The sequence below is a fragment of the Abrus precatorius genome, unplaced genomic scaffold, assembly GCF_003935025.1.
Source record: "Abrus precatorius isolate BTA unplaced genomic scaffold, Abrus_2018 Scaffold8, whole genome shotgun sequence".
NCBI lineage: Eukaryota > Viridiplantae > Streptophyta > Magnoliopsida > Fabales > Fabaceae > Abrus > Abrus precatorius.
The window spans coordinates 34,204,122-34,219,921 of NW_020874428.1; the positions used below are offsets into that span (position 1 = coordinate 34,204,122).

The 15,800-nt window shown below is 28.5% G+C and overlaps 2 protein-coding genes across 2 annotated transcripts; one reads left to right on the forward strand and one right to left on the reverse strand.

Annotated features, from left to right (window-relative positions):
- Window positions 1–1,020: 1,020 nt before the first annotated feature.
- On the reverse strand, window positions 1,021–7,773 carry LOC113846672 (DCN1-like protein 5). Its single transcript, XM_027475192.1, has 9 exons — window positions 7,575–7,773; window positions 6,283–6,367; window positions 5,805–5,879; window positions 5,682–5,718; window positions 3,967–4,050; window positions 3,779–3,839; window positions 3,549–3,655; window positions 2,627–2,692; window positions 1,021–1,424 (listed from the first exon to the last, which is right to left on the reverse strand). Exons 1-9 carry the CDS (start codon window positions 7,642–7,644, stop codon window positions 1,323–1,325), a joined length of 687 nt encoding a protein of 228 aa, XP_027330993.1. The 5' UTR covers window positions 7,645–7,773; the 3' UTR covers window positions 1,021–1,322.
- Window positions 7,774–12,707: 4,934 nt separating this feature from the next.
- On the forward strand, window positions 12,708–13,196 carry LOC113846673 (60S ribosomal protein L39). The gene is made up of 3 exons (XM_027475193.1): window positions 12,708–12,847; window positions 12,942–13,045; window positions 13,138–13,196. The coding sequence occupies exons 1-3, from the start codon at window positions 12,845–12,847 to the stop codon at window positions 13,184–13,186; spliced, it is 156 nt and encodes a 51-aa protein (XP_027330994.1). The 5' UTR covers window positions 12,708–12,844; the 3' UTR covers window positions 13,187–13,196.
- Window positions 13,197–15,800: the final 2,604 nt, after the last annotated feature.

Below are 15,800 nucleotides of genomic sequence, written 5' to 3' on the forward strand. Positions count from 1 at the left end.
TATCAAACATTTATTTAATTAAAAAATATTCCACATATTACACAATATTATAAATTTAGATAAAATATAAAATACATACTTGAATTCTCCTTGAAACAAGAAAATATTATCTTACTTATAATAAAAGTATATAATCAAATGTAAAAATATACATTTGAAATTTTTAATAAAATAAAATCGGTTTAATTAATAAATATTGTTTTAATACATTTATAAATACCACATTATGTTTGATTTAAATTAAAATAAATACTAATTAAAGAAATTAAGCAAAATAATTTTGGGCTAATTGAATATTAATTAAAGAAGAAAAATATTATTTGTTTGATATAAAAATTCAAAACACAAAACTTGCAGAAAGGAATAAACACGCGATTATGTGAAAAACAAAATAAAAGATACATAAATGACTCATTTTAAAATGAAAAGTCAAATTTATTATGAATAATCTCCCTTCTAAGCTTCAATTCTTGGGAATGAATTAATCAATTCTCCGCTTAGAATTTGAACAAAATTATACATGACAAAATCTTGAGAGTTCTACTAACATGTTCTTGGATATTCTGAAAAAAAAGAAATATATATATATATATATATATATTCCCAACATATTCTGAATTTTTAATTAAAATTTACTAAAAATTATAAATAAGACTCATTAAATTAAAAATATTACTTATATAACTTTATAATTTTTAATAAATGTTAAGAATAATAAAAAAAAATGTTTAAAAGAGTGTTAAAAAGTATATTATTAACATTTCACTATAATAACTCAATCTGGGTTGAGTAATTAAATGGGAAACCAAACCCTATCAGTATGGTTACTACGACTTATCGAACATTACTTGGCCGTTGATTCTGAGTATAAAAATCGAAAACTCATTTGTATAAACAGCCACCATAAAAGGTTTAACAACTAAGGTACTGATACCTTGAACACATCAGGGGAAAGTTGTTTGATTACTCTCCCACACATCCAGATTGTAGCTTTAGTTCTAGTTGAGACCATCAAAAATAAATAAAACATTCAGGAATTAAGCTTGGTTACTGAAATGGTTAATACACAAATAGATGTTAAAAATTGAGCAGTAAGAAACAAAATTGCTTAAAACAATATCTTCAGGTCAGGAAAACTTAATATAGCTTTGACAGTTAACACTGTGAAAGTTGTTACAGAGGATTAATAATAACAATTTCTGCAGAAAAACTGCAAATGGATTACTCAGAACAGCCATATACAATTGTATATCCGCTTCAAACAGTATTCTGGTTCGGTGTTGGCAGAGTAAAATTGAACTGGAACTTCAGAAAGGCGAGGGCTATACTTTCTCTTCTTTTTCTTTTAACCATTCAACAAAATTGTCGAGGATCACGGGCCATGCTTGACTGGAGTCATAACTTCCAAGATCAACAAAGCTTACCTGGCAGCAACAAAGTCAAATATTTTTATCTGCGTGCTACTCTTAAAAATGAACCAACTTTCACCAATCAAATGTACAATTTATACAAACAACATAAATACACGTCATAAACAATTAGACATTATTCACAGTAGCCAGGGCCACGTGTAAATGAGCTGATATTTTCTTAAATTATGCAAGTTAAATTCATTAAATATTTTACCAGTTTTGTTATACTAAACAAACAACAAACTCAAACTTGCTCTTGTACTTGAGAAAAGCAAAGTTGAAACTTTACAAGTTTGACATTAAAAGCTACTGAATAGCTATTGCACACGCATGTGTGTAATAACACCTAATGTTAATTTTAAATAACATGTTGGGTGTATAACAGTTATTTTTATATTTCTATTACTTAATAAATAATAATTTTATCTAAAATATTATAATTACCCAATTTCAATGTTCAAAGATTTTTTTACACTCTTTCTCTTCCTATTTCACTTCATCTTCTAAAATGAAAAAAGTCTATAAAATACTAAATTAATGTACTTGAAAAGAGATCCAATAAAGGGAAAAGAAAATAATCAATCTACGAACAAGTCAAATAAGCAGAGTAAGCTTCTTATTTTTTAACTAATCAACCCTAAATTTTAAATTGATTTGTTTAAATAAGTCAAAATTGGGCACAACCTTTTTTTTTTCTCACAAGTTAAGCCTAAATTTCAAGTGTTTTACCTAACTCAACTCATTTACACCCATAGAGTAGATAAGCAAGATGAACTTGTGTTCATTAAAAATTCGGAGGGCAAGAAAACATTAAGTAAACTAAAATCACAAATCATGAGACTGCTGGAAAGGCAGGCTGAACATGACAGGCTTATGCTTTTTGCAAGATGAATTTTCTTATGATTTACATTACATTTACTGATTGACAGAAATAACTAATGCAACCAATTCTAGACACCATAGAAGTAAATATGAAAAGAACAAAAACGAGGAAAAATATTCCTAGAAAGAATTTTTCCTCTAGAGGATTAAGCTAACATTTTTATCTTTTAAATTTTACTAAGGACTTCAGAATTGGCCAAGAGCCTATAATAGTTACCAATACTCCAATTAATCTCACAATCAGACAGTAAAGTCAACCAAAAGTGAAGAAATATATATAATATAAAATCTTCAATGCAGCATAAGCAAAAAAATGAAAACAACAGCATTACCTCCTTAAAAAAACGATAAAAATTTCTCCAGTGATCCATGTTTAGAGCCCTGTAGTCATTCTGGATCTGCCAATCAATTATTTCAACCATCAAAAAATAATTTAATGTATATGGCATTTAAAGTCTTTTGAACAACATCTTCCAACTAAGCAACAAAATTTGTTGAGATCCCACATCAACAATAAATATGACCAAAATAAAACTTATAAGGCTAAAACAACCCTCACCTTATGAACTAGTTTTTGGAGTTAAATTAGGACAAAGTTTAAACTTAAAATGGTAACAAAGCTTATTATAGCTTCAATATTAAGCCATCCTTGACTAAGAAAAAAAAAAAAAAAGGCACCATAAAGTTTAAATTTATCTGGTCTTGCAACCTTAGCAGTGCAATTTTAAAAAAATTGCATTTTCCACATCTCAGATACCCAATTTTGAGTGAGATAGTGTGTTGAGATCTCCTATTGACTGCAAATATGTCTAAAGTAGATCTTATAAAGGTTAAAACAATCATCATCTAATGAGCTAACTTTTGGAGTTGAGTTAGTTCAAAACGCAAAGGTAATATAACTTTAGAGTGCATCATACAAGGGTAATCATCATCACTTGATTTTGTATTATAGACCTTCCATGCAAAAATATTTCAAGGCTGTACAAAACTTTTAATTCATAAACAGCAAATGAAAAACAAAACTATCTATAAAAGAAACAACCATAATTTTAGGGCAGGACAATAACTAAATACAAGAAAATAACATATTGACATTCTTTAAAATCTAACAAGTTATAGCTTCAAATCATTGGAAGTCATTGTTATCACAAATCTTTACATTCAACCAAAAAGTTTAAGCACAAAGAGCTAAGGAAGCATAAGTTAACAACAGAATATTAAAACAAATTACTATAACTATAAACGCCTGCTCACCTTTAGATACTCAATTAGTAAATTGACTTGAGTAGGGAATTCAAGTTTCAGAACAACATTCAACAGCTCACAAATGGTATCAATATCTACACTCCTTTGCTTATCTTCTGAAAGTATTATCCAATGTTCAAGCAGTTCAACACAGAGATAAGCAAGAATAGGAAAGCCGCAATGCAAAACAACAAATCCAAATTATTATTGAAATCAAAACCCACCAATACTAATCTTACCTGTTAGGCAGTATTGAAATGCATAGGAATAAAAATCCTCAAAGCACTCTGGTACTGTCACCTAACCAAGACACAAAGGAAATAAATAGTGTGAAAAATCTTCTTGAAGGATATCGATAGTTAATGGTTAATCTCAATAAGAATGCAAGAAAATTTTGCTAAGTAATTTATAACAGAAAATAAAATACCTCTTTCTTAAGTCCGTTAATAGCCTTTCTTAATTTAGGGAGTGTGTCGGCTCCTAAACATTTGAGGCCTCTTCGCCACTCGTCCTATTTAGAGAGCAAAAAGAATTTATGATAGACATATCCAAAAGCTAAGTAATATTATGATGAGGAAATTTAAGCTCTCTCAACAAAAGATGCATGGATGGTGTATAACCAGTGTAAGAGTCCATTGCTTTCGCACGCACAAAAGATAGTGACAGGATTTTCATTATTTTAAAAATGAAAAACTATTTAACTATTTTTAGAATGACCCTCAAAGATGATCAAATAAGAAGGATATCTCAGTCCATGATTCAGCCAGTTATTGGTATAAAAGAAAGTTCTATGTACTGGATGGAATTTGGTATTACAGTAAACAGTATGAATATGAAGGATAGATCATACAAGTGCACAGCAAAGAACTCATAAGCTCAATAGGCACGGTCCCAAATCTTGAAGATTTGGATGTTATGATCATATGATGTTGTTGGAAATTCAATCCTCCACTTCCAATGTCCCCTCGGTCCAAATAAATAGAAGTATATAAAAGGTCAAAGAAAGACCAAAAGAAACATCAAAATACAAAATCATTCAAACTTCCAATCATACTTAAATATCTCCTAAAAATTTCCACTTGAAACACCAAAACCACTGTACAATGAAGCCAAATCTTGTCCCAAAGGAATTAAGCAGAAATGCAGAACTTAATTCTAAAAGATTATTTTTTCACATGCAATTCATACTTTCCACCAACTTTGAAAGGATGTTGCCTGCCTTCTTTAAGTATAGACCCCCTAAAGCAAATCAACTACTGCACCAATAATTGTGGACAAGCCGACTTCTGACATATATGGACATGAACCTCTAAGTTGGTAAAACTCAGACAGTATGAAAACCACTAACCACCACAATGATTTCTTTATTACCAATGCCTAAAATTTTATTTTTATTAGAGTCTTCTCAGTTCTCAGTATGAAAAATGATTCCCCATTAGGTGTCCTTCACAAAATCAATTTTATCAATTCCTTGAAGCTAGAATTTTTTATATGATGCATAGGCTAAAGGACATTAAGTGGCTACTTGCTACTGCATATAGCAGATCCATCTGTCCTTATCCACACCCCTCTCCTCTCATTTTTTAGTACTATTGTCAAGAGTACATGGTGATGTCATGAACTCAGTACAAAAAATGTTAATTGTAGAGCAACACTATTAAATCCTTTAGCTCTTCCTAAGTAAAGAAACCTACTCTAGATTGTACTGCAGATAAAATACGGATATAATACCAGTATAACAGCATGCTGGAAACTCACACGGTGTTTACTTATCTATTTCATTCATCTTGATTCCATTATGAGCCACTCACAAATTAAATAAATAAATCAGTTGTCTTTTAGTGAAAGGCTCTTTGTTTTTTCAACATGAGAGGTTGAACCTTTCTTCATTCTTGTGGGCTCACAAGATACATCAACTTAATAAAGAAAGGATAAACGTGAGTATATACAATGAAATATACTAATACAGTGTATATAGATATATGTCAATACATAAGTACTAAGCAGAGGGTTCTATGTCTGTGAGTGTGTCCACAGAATAAACAATGGGGAATTAATAAGGCATGAACGCTTGTGAATCTCAATATTTTCAGAACTGTATTGCTGAAAATAGATTGTAAAGCAGTAATTTTCTATACCAACCTTGGAAAAATAACCTTGCTTTTCAGCTTTCATTTTCCTGATAAGATAAGATCATACATTTATAAAGGTTAAAAGATCAGTTAGGTAGAGGCAAGGGAAAAGTTAATGCATTCCATTACGTACCAAGCAAGTATCAGCATTCTAACATCTGTATGCTCCACATTCACATCTTTACACAGTGCTTCAATCCCATCTGGGCTGACCAATCAAACAAAAGGTATAAAGAATTCCATCAAGAGTCACATAAACTTTAATGGGGATAGGGGCACAGAGCAAACTTCAAATATAAAGAAAAAATATTGGACCTCAACATGGACCCCTTTGCAGTTTTCTGAAGATTATGTGTCTAATTCATTAGCTAATTTCATTAAATAATTATTAGACCTGGACAGTTTCTTATTAGTATACCACTATAAACAAACACAAAAAATGGGACAAATAAAGGTGTTTTATGTAAGCACAAGCAAGTTCCAATTAAGCAATTCAATATAATTTAAGCACAATAAGTCCCCAATCCTAAACCAGATCAAACAACAACTGAAGAATGTTATGCACTAAAATTAGGGGAAGGGGCCAATGATTTCAACAAGTGCATACTTACTCAATCAAACCCATTGACTTATTTGCATATGATTCAAACAGGTTATCTATTCGATCGAATTGCTTTGTTGTTGATTTCTTTGGTTCTGAAATAATAACATGAAAGGAAATAACTACTATCAAGAACTCAATAAATTATGGTCAGCATTACAAGAAAAGAGTAAAGCAAGTAAAAACAAAAATCTACACAACAATATCAGAAGGCTTACAAAACAGTTATACATAATCTAGGTTCATGGTTCAGGACAATATACATTCTGAAACATTGAATCATATTTCCAGAGTTCTTTTTAATGTTGATACTCAATACTCTATAGAATCCGTAGTATTTTAATAATGGCCTCCATAAATAGATCAAACATTCTACAGGAAAGTATTAAGCTAAAACTGCTCTTAGATTATATTAGTTAGTAGCCACACACATTGAGGCTGTCTTGATAAATGGTACCATATTATTGTAGTAAGCTTAAGCTGCAAAGAAGAGTGCCAGATAACAGGCAAGCAGCCTTACTATATATTCTCCGGATTTTAAACCACAGTGATATGATTAGTATGAATATCGGGCAATCTCATGTCAGCACAGGTGTAGTGTGACTTTACAATTTCAGATTCTATATACTACCATGTAAGAAACATGCTACCGGCCAAAATTCTGTGCTTGCGGATATCTGTTACCAGAAAACAGAAGATACATACTAAAAAGGTCCAAGTTAAAATGCACACTGCAAATAATAAAGACCACGATTGGACATTCCTATAAAACCATTATCTGCGTCTATCACAATTCACATTACATTTTTATTAAAATATAATCACATCACATGTAAATGGTTCATAAATAGCAAAATAGTATCTTCTTCGGTCATCCATGGAAACAAACCCCAAAATAATATAGAATCCCAACACCAGCATCACCCTTTTCTCACTAATGAACTGTAAACAATGAAACTGAATAAAGGGTGTTTGAATCATATTACATAACACCAAAACCCTTTCTTTTCACGCTTTGAATTTTAAAAGCGTTTAATGTGCATATCCACGAAGTAAACAAACAGTTAGGCCTCCGACATCATGAAGAATAAATACAACCCATTTATATGGATTTAACCTCAATCAGTACAAAGATCGAGCAAGATCAAAATTCGCCAACTTCAGCACTTCATCACAGCAAAAAAATAATTAAAAAATTATAAATTAATTAAAGATGTGAATATTCATTGTTCTTTTACTGAATTTTTGGATTCGATTATCGCGGGCACCAATCGGGTGGGAGGAAACGATAAATGGAAGTACCAGTACGAAGAGAAGAATCAACATCAGAAGAAGTGATTGGTGGGGCCGCTTTTCTTTTGGGTCGAGGCATCTTCGCAAAATGTGAAATCAAATACTGTAAAAACTTTGAGAGACCGAATCTAAACGAATCGAATCGAAAGCCCTCCAAATTGTTATTGAAAGTAGAAACCCTATTCACAGAGAATGACCAAAATGAGCAACCATCACAGATTGAAGGTTTAACTGGGGTTTTATAGCTTTGGAAATGGTGCTGCTACCCCTTTATCTTTATTTTTCCTTTTCTTTTATATATATATATATATAAAGAAATATTATATTGAAATAGTTAAAATTCTCGCTGTAATAACCGTAAATTTAAAAAGTTATTCTATACTTTTTTAATCAACAAATATGACTCTTTTAATAATTTAAAGATAACAAAATATTAATATTTTTTAAATTAAATCACTAATTCTATTATTTATTTATATAGAATTAACGGTAAAAATTATTTCATGTATAAAAAAAAAATACCAAATCGTTTTAATTATACAAGATATTGTAGATTTTATAAAAAAAATAGTTAAAATTATTTAATATATATTGAATAGAAGAGTTTGAAAATATTAACTAACTTTGAATTAATATTCTTAATATATTTATTTGTGTCATTTATTTTATTATTACAATTTTTTATGAATTACATTGTATTATTTGAATTAAAATTTTATTATTTGATTAATATTTTAAATATTATTTTCATTGTTTTAACTGATTATTTTTATAAGAAATTGCACTGATATTTATTTATTTTTAATTTAATGTATTATTAATTATTATACATTTTATGATTAATCATGTCTTTGACAATACTTGAATTTAAAATATTTTATACATTTTTCAAACAATACAAAAATAAAATAAAAATTATGTTAGTTAGATGATAAATTATTTTAAATAAATTAAAAGTGCTTATTTTAATAAGTTATATTGAATAACTCATTAAATGATTATTTTTATACAAAAAATTATACAATATATTTGATCATATTTAATAAAAAAACTAAAAAAATTATTTTAATAGATATAATTTATTAAAATAAAATAAAAATTATTTTTATAAACTCTAGCAAATAAAATTTATATTATTTAATTTTTTTATGCTACTTGTTACTTTAAGTTTAAGTTAAATATACTAACATTATTATTTTATTGATCAAATTATATTAATAATAATAATAATTAATTTTTATAATTATAATATAAATATTATTCTCTGTTGTAATTAGTGTAACAAATTTAAAATCTTTTACTCGTTATATTTATTTGTTTCTTCTTATCATGTTTCAGTCTCTCTGTTAAACCAAAGAAAAGCAGCGGCAGCACACGGGTCATCCATGCATCCATTCTAACCTCCCAGTGTCTAAATCCACTCTTCCGCTTTGAATTCAATTTTGGGATAATCTGAAGATGTCATTCGTAAGGTCAAGGTATGTTCTCTCCCTCACCTTATAAAGTTTCCCCCTTTTCCTCTCTCTTGTTCTGCAAAGCTTCACACTCACTCTTGGCCCCCATCTATTCGCAAAATTGATGACGCTGTTGCCTTGTTCAATCGCATGCTCACCGTGAGTCCTTCTCCACCTATCATTCAATTTAACAATATTTTGGGGTCACTTGTTAAGACTAATAATTTCTACACTGTCCTTTCACTTTTTCAGTGCATTTGCATGACAAGGTAGTAAAACATGGAACAAGTTAGTTACGGAACGTTGTCACATGGCTTTTACATTTTGGGTCAACTAGATGAAGCACTTGATTTGGTCAATGAAATGAAATGAAATGGTATTGAAAAGCATCGACCCAGATGCTTATACCTGTAACATATTTTGGTTGATGCTAAAAATGTGTTGGCTGTGATAAAAGATGGCGTGAAACCTGATGGTACTTCTTTAATGGATGGTTATTGCTTAGTTAACCAAGTAAAGAAGGCCAGATATGTATTCAACAACATGATCCGAAATGGAGTACCCCTACACCGTAGTGGATTATGTAAGAATAAAAAAGTGGATGAAGCCACTACTCTTTTTAAAGAAATGCATTGCAAAAGTGTGTTCCAAATACAGTTTACAATTCTCTTGTTCGATGGTTTGTGCAAATCGCGAATAATTTAATTATCTGAGCTCTCTTTAAGGCAGAGAAACTTCTGCATGAGATGGTTGCTAGAGGTCGCTTGTAAGAGTAAGTATAGTTTAGACGCTTCCCAACTTCACGTTGTTTTGAATTTGAATAATGACCGGGGAAATTTATTTTTTTGTTAGTTTCACATGCCACGTGATGGCTCACTATCATATTACTTTAATTAAAAAGCATATGTTTATTCATATATTCTCAGGTTTTTAAAATAACAATGATATATTTGAGTCTTGACATAAATATCATTCTTCTATGCTGTATCTACTTGGAAGAATTTGTTCAATCACTGCTAAATTGTTAATGTTTCCGATAACTAATTATGATGAACCTAACAGGATTAGTTTCAATGCTGTATCTCCTGTAGTTGACTCCATTACCCATGATTGTATAGGAAGTATGAATATAACTTCTTCTTCTTTTTCTTATTTCTTATGATCTCTTTTTGAGAAAGGTAAATAGTTTAAAACATAAGCATTATCTGCCTGCAACATTCTTTTCAGCCTCGAGTGTCGCAACATTGGGATCATCATCTAGGTTTTTCAGGACTATGTTAGATTGAGTTACCCCTAAGGAATAAGTTGCCCTTGGGAGAAAATTAATAAGATATAACTATTTTGGACTTCGATTTTTTATGAGTTACTTTTATAGCATTATATTCATATTTACTCGTGATGTTTTATAAAATTAATATTATTTAATCAAGTTAAATGCGTACTTTTTTATAGTATTTGAGATTGAAATGATATTATTTTTAATAGTATAAATTTATAAACTTTTATTTTAAGCATGATTAGACTTTTGGCAGAGTAGTTAGAATAAATTTATTTTAAAATGGTATGTTTTAACATTTATGGTTGTGAAATACTCATGTAATATTTGTTTTTATTTTTTATTTATTGTGATTTTTTGTCCTTGTCGAGTCTGAGTGAATCTTCTGTTTATTTAATATTTCATCGTGTATTTTTGCTTTCTCATTTTTTTTGGCTACTTTATGAGTTGTGAATTTTCTATTATTTCAAAATTTTTTAATAATTATTTTCAGACTACTTATTTTTTTTTTCCATTTCTCAACATTATCTCAATTGTATTTTTTTTAATTGCATAAATGTTACAAGGGGTTCACAATTTTATTATGTGATCATTAAAATTGTAAAATTATACATGTTTATCAAGTTTAATATAATTTATTTATCATTAATATTTGAATAAAAAATTATTAATGTAATTATTTCACAATTCACACACTTCTATATCGTACAGGTAATATCTAAAGTAAAAATATTATCAAACAAATTAATTATTTTATAACATTATGATACTGATAACAAACGACAATTTTTTTGTTATAATTTTATTTTATATAAGGGTCAAAATGTATAAAATGTAAATTTGTTTGAGTGTAATTAGATTGGTTTGAGTTCAAGAAAAAATACCATACATGCAATATATTATAATTAATTAATAACATGCTTTTTTATATAATAATGCATCAAAATTAAAATTTAATTTTGTATCCTTAAATTTCAGTTTTATTCTATAAAAATACTCACTATTACTTTCCAAACTGAAAAAAGTTATATAAACTTTAGTCAAAATATTATTTACTGTTTATAAATTTTTAAAAAATTATTTTGTAGTAATTTAAAAAAGAGAAGGATTTTCTTATGCTAGCAGAAGTTTAAAAATTTTTATATTTGAACTTTTTATTTAACTTATATTTAAAAGTAAGTGAAGTAATAAATTATAACTTATTAAATATAAGTTAAATGAAACGTTAAGATTGAATGTAAAAAAAATCCTATCTCATTTAAAAATATACGTTTAAAGAAAATTTTATGTAAACACTCTTTTATAAATTATGTAATCTGCTTATTAAGAAAAAGTAAGCAATAATAAAATACAAAAATAACATTTTTACTTTTTTATGCGTTGTATACTAAGACGAGTTTGATAAATTTATTATTAAAGATTTTTTGCATAATTTTAAGATATATTTAACAATAAGTTTGATTATTATTATTATTATTATTATTTTCAAATTTGAAATATATATATTTTAAAATTTTACTCTTTTTTAACAGTATACTTTTACTATTTTAAGTTTCGTCATTTTTTTATTATCACTTTATTTCAAGCATATTTTGAGTATTACTAATGTATTGTCTAAAGACTTTCATAATTTTAAATATTTTATAAAATTAAGTTTATCATAAGAAAATAACATTGAATTTCTTTCAAATAATTAATTTATACAATTGTCTATGAATTTAAAAATAAAATTTAAATTAAAAATTTACACTTTCAAAAATCAATTTATAAAATTATTAATTATTTTTAAAAATTAATTTATAAAAATATTAATCATTTTTAAAATAAAATTTTTAAATTAGAATCCTACATCTCAGAAAAATAATTTTAAAATTAAATTTTTACACATTAAAAAATTAATTTATGAAATTATTAACCATTTCAATAAATAAATATTTGAAATAATATTGTACACGTATGATATTAAATTTTTTAAGTTAAAATTTTTCACTTTTATAAACTAATTCATGGAATTATTAGATATTTTAATGTTTTGTAAATTAAGATTTTACAATTTCATAGAATTAATTTATTAAAATAATTGTTGTACACTTCTAAAAAAATATTTATTATATTATTACTTCTTTTTAAAAATAAATTTACACAATTAAAATTCTATTTTTAAAAATAAAATTTCAGATTTAAAATTTTACACTTTTAAAAATGATTTATGAAAATTTAAAATTTACGTAAATGATATTTTCGAAGAAAAAAACTAGAAAAAATTGTACACTATTAAAAAATTAAGAAAATTTAAAATTTAAAATTTTGACTGAAATTTTTTTAATTTAAGTGTGAAAAAAAAAAAAAGGCGTCCCTAAAAATAATCTGGATGATTGTAAGATGTTAACTGGCTAACGGGCCTCATATAGCCCATAAGTAGTAAAGTACAGAACCCGGTCCAATCCATACGACTGTGCGTGATTCTGTAAAATACTCAAACCTAGGGTTTCTCTTCATTTCGAAAGAGTTGCTGCGGCTTGTGTTGTGTGGAATCGTCGACAGAGAAAATGGTAAGAAAAAAAAAAAAATTTCCACGGTTGCTTATGTTTGCAGAAACTTATTAGTTTTTCGACTGTGACATGACACTATTGATTTGATGCGTAGCCATCCCACAAGACGTTCAGGATCAAGAAGAAGCTTGCCAAGAAGATGAGGCAGAACAGGCCCATCCCTTACTGGATTCGTATGAGGACCGACAACACCATCAGGTTAGGATCCTACAAATTCCTCCGAATTTCTTATTGTTGTGTGTTGATTATTCATTCACACCATCCAATTATTGTTTTGTATGTGTGTTTAGGTATAATGCTAAGCGTAGGCACTGGCGCCGCACCAAACTCGGATTTTGAGGTGGATGTAATACGCGAGATGGAAACATTGTAACTTTAGAATGTTTTTCCCGTCCTTTCTTTCTCATTTCACAGTAATTTTTTTATGTTTTTTTTTCTATTTATGTGAAACTATTATGGAGGTTTTAATTTGTTGCCGTGCCTTTTCCCTAATGATTTTAAATTTTGATTGGTGTTGTTTTCTGGCGACCTTATTCCACGTTGATTATAGCAAAATCCTCAGTAACATGTTAGGTAACCTCTGTTTTTTTAAAAGGAAATGATACCTTATTTTTGAAAAGAAAGAAAGATTGATAAAAAAAATAAGGTTGTATTTCTTTGAAACAAGGCAAACCAAACATATACAGATATTCTAGTTCTACGTGTTTGTGGGATGTAGGGTTTAAGGCATTAAGCATAGAGCCCACAATGGAGTTATTGGAGCTGTTGTAGATCAATCTTCATGACCCTAGACTGTAATACCTTAATCATAGGCAAAATGTTTTGGATTAATTAGTTTGGCACTGTCTCACTTTAGGAAATTTGTTTAAAGGAAAGTGAGATCTTGAGCGGTCTTTGAAGTGAGGATGGGATTGTGTATGCCATTTGTGAACTTCAAGAGGAATGTGATTCTCGGGGTTCTGTCATCTTGAATAAGCAGGTATATGGAGTATAGGAAGTTGGGTAAGTTGTCTACTGAGATTAATGCACACAACAATTTGCTTGCAAAACACTAAACTCTAAACTCAGTCTCGACCTGCGAGAGGTTGATTTGTATTTGGAAGAGATTCTCTCCCTTTCACCTCCCATCTCCAACATGTTGCTAGTGATTTCAATTTCAACTCTCTTCTTTCGCATCTCGAATGTCATGCCTGCGTATCTGTGAGTGACCAACCAGAACTCTCCCTTCATGGGCGTAAAATTTGCTAAATCGAATCCTAACGTGCTTCTCATCATTTTTATAAGATTGGCTTAAGAAAGATGGACTGAATGTTCCATATCCCGCCATATCGGGATCCTAGTTTTACGTTTAACTTATTTTAGGGCAGATTTTGCCAAAGGATGATGTTAATCAGTGATTTAACAGTGTTGATTAAAGAAACAATAAATAATAATTTGTTACTAAAATTTAAATTATAAGTATTAAAAAAATTTTGGAGAGCATTGTGATATTTTCTATATATTTCTCTAATTTTTTTTAACGAGTGTTCTTAGTATTTTCCTATGCGAAAATTAATAAATCTTGCATCATAAATTCTAGCCTGCCGCATGGCTTTGCAGTCCGGCGCCGATAAGAAAATTGGCTGTGGTTAAGCATGGTGTCTAAATTTTCGATGCCCTTTGGTGTATTACAGCAAGTAAATAATTTTGAGTGTATGGTACTATTTTCTTGCGTTGGTATATATGAAGGCGTGAAATGAAATATGTCGAACTATTATTTTTCCTCTCGGTTGGACGTGTCAATTTTTGTGCGTAGGCATATTTTTATCAATCATATTTAAAAGAACAATATTTGCATGATTTTTTTTATTTAATAAATAGATTTTGAAAATCATTCTTCTATAGAAAGGTTGTAATTTTGATATCCTAGTGCCAATCTTTTTGGGTAAAAATATACAAATATTCATTCACTTGTCTCCAATATTTTCACCTTGGATTAGCAAAAAATAAAAAAAAAATTCACTTTGGATCCTTACCAGCAATATTTGGTGCAGTTAATATTCTGCAAAAATGTCAACATACGATTTTGCACAAAATTAAAAGAAGAGGATATAATAAGCGGTACCTGTCTCCAATATTTTACAGTCAACCATGCACGGTCAATTGCTGAAAATTTCCTATCCTTTCTACTTTTGTGCGCGAACATTTTTTATCAATTGTACGTAAAAGCTTTATATTGAAATAAATCTTAATATATAATTACATTTTAAATATATTTATTTTTTGAAAAATGGTTTTAGGAATTGATAATTCCATAGAAAGTGACTCATAAAGTTGTACTGTTGGTACATGTGTTCAGGAAATGTTTTTGGAACAGCAAAAGTGGATAACAAAATGTTGTTTCTTTAATTTCGTTTTTTCTGAACAGCAAAAGTCGACCTTATCCTCATTTTCTACCTTTTAATTATAGTTTTTTTCACTAACATTTGATATACACACGGCAAGTCGTTTTCAATTATATTTTTGCAATTTAAATTTGTAGGTCCAATTAACCGGTATATTAATACATTAGTTAAAGAATTAAAAAATATTTTTTAAAATAAACAATTACACTTGGACTGCATTAAAATTACCAGAAAAATGCATTGCCACATTTTTAATAAAAAAATTACTTTTAATTCTTAATAAGTGTCCTTGTAAGATTGATTAGTATTTGCCTAACTTTATAATGATATATTATTTATTTATATGTTGTCTAAGACAGTTGCTATAAAATGAAATTATACAAGTGTTCTTTATATATGCATTTGGTTTTTCCTTCAAAATCACAACATCTTAAACTCCTTGAGGGATTGAACGAAATTATGTTTCATTCTTTCAATTTCAATCATTCAATGTTTTGTGAAATTATGAAAATATTTAACTCCCTGCGTGAAATTATGAAAGGGACCAACATCTATTTAATTTTAGTGTT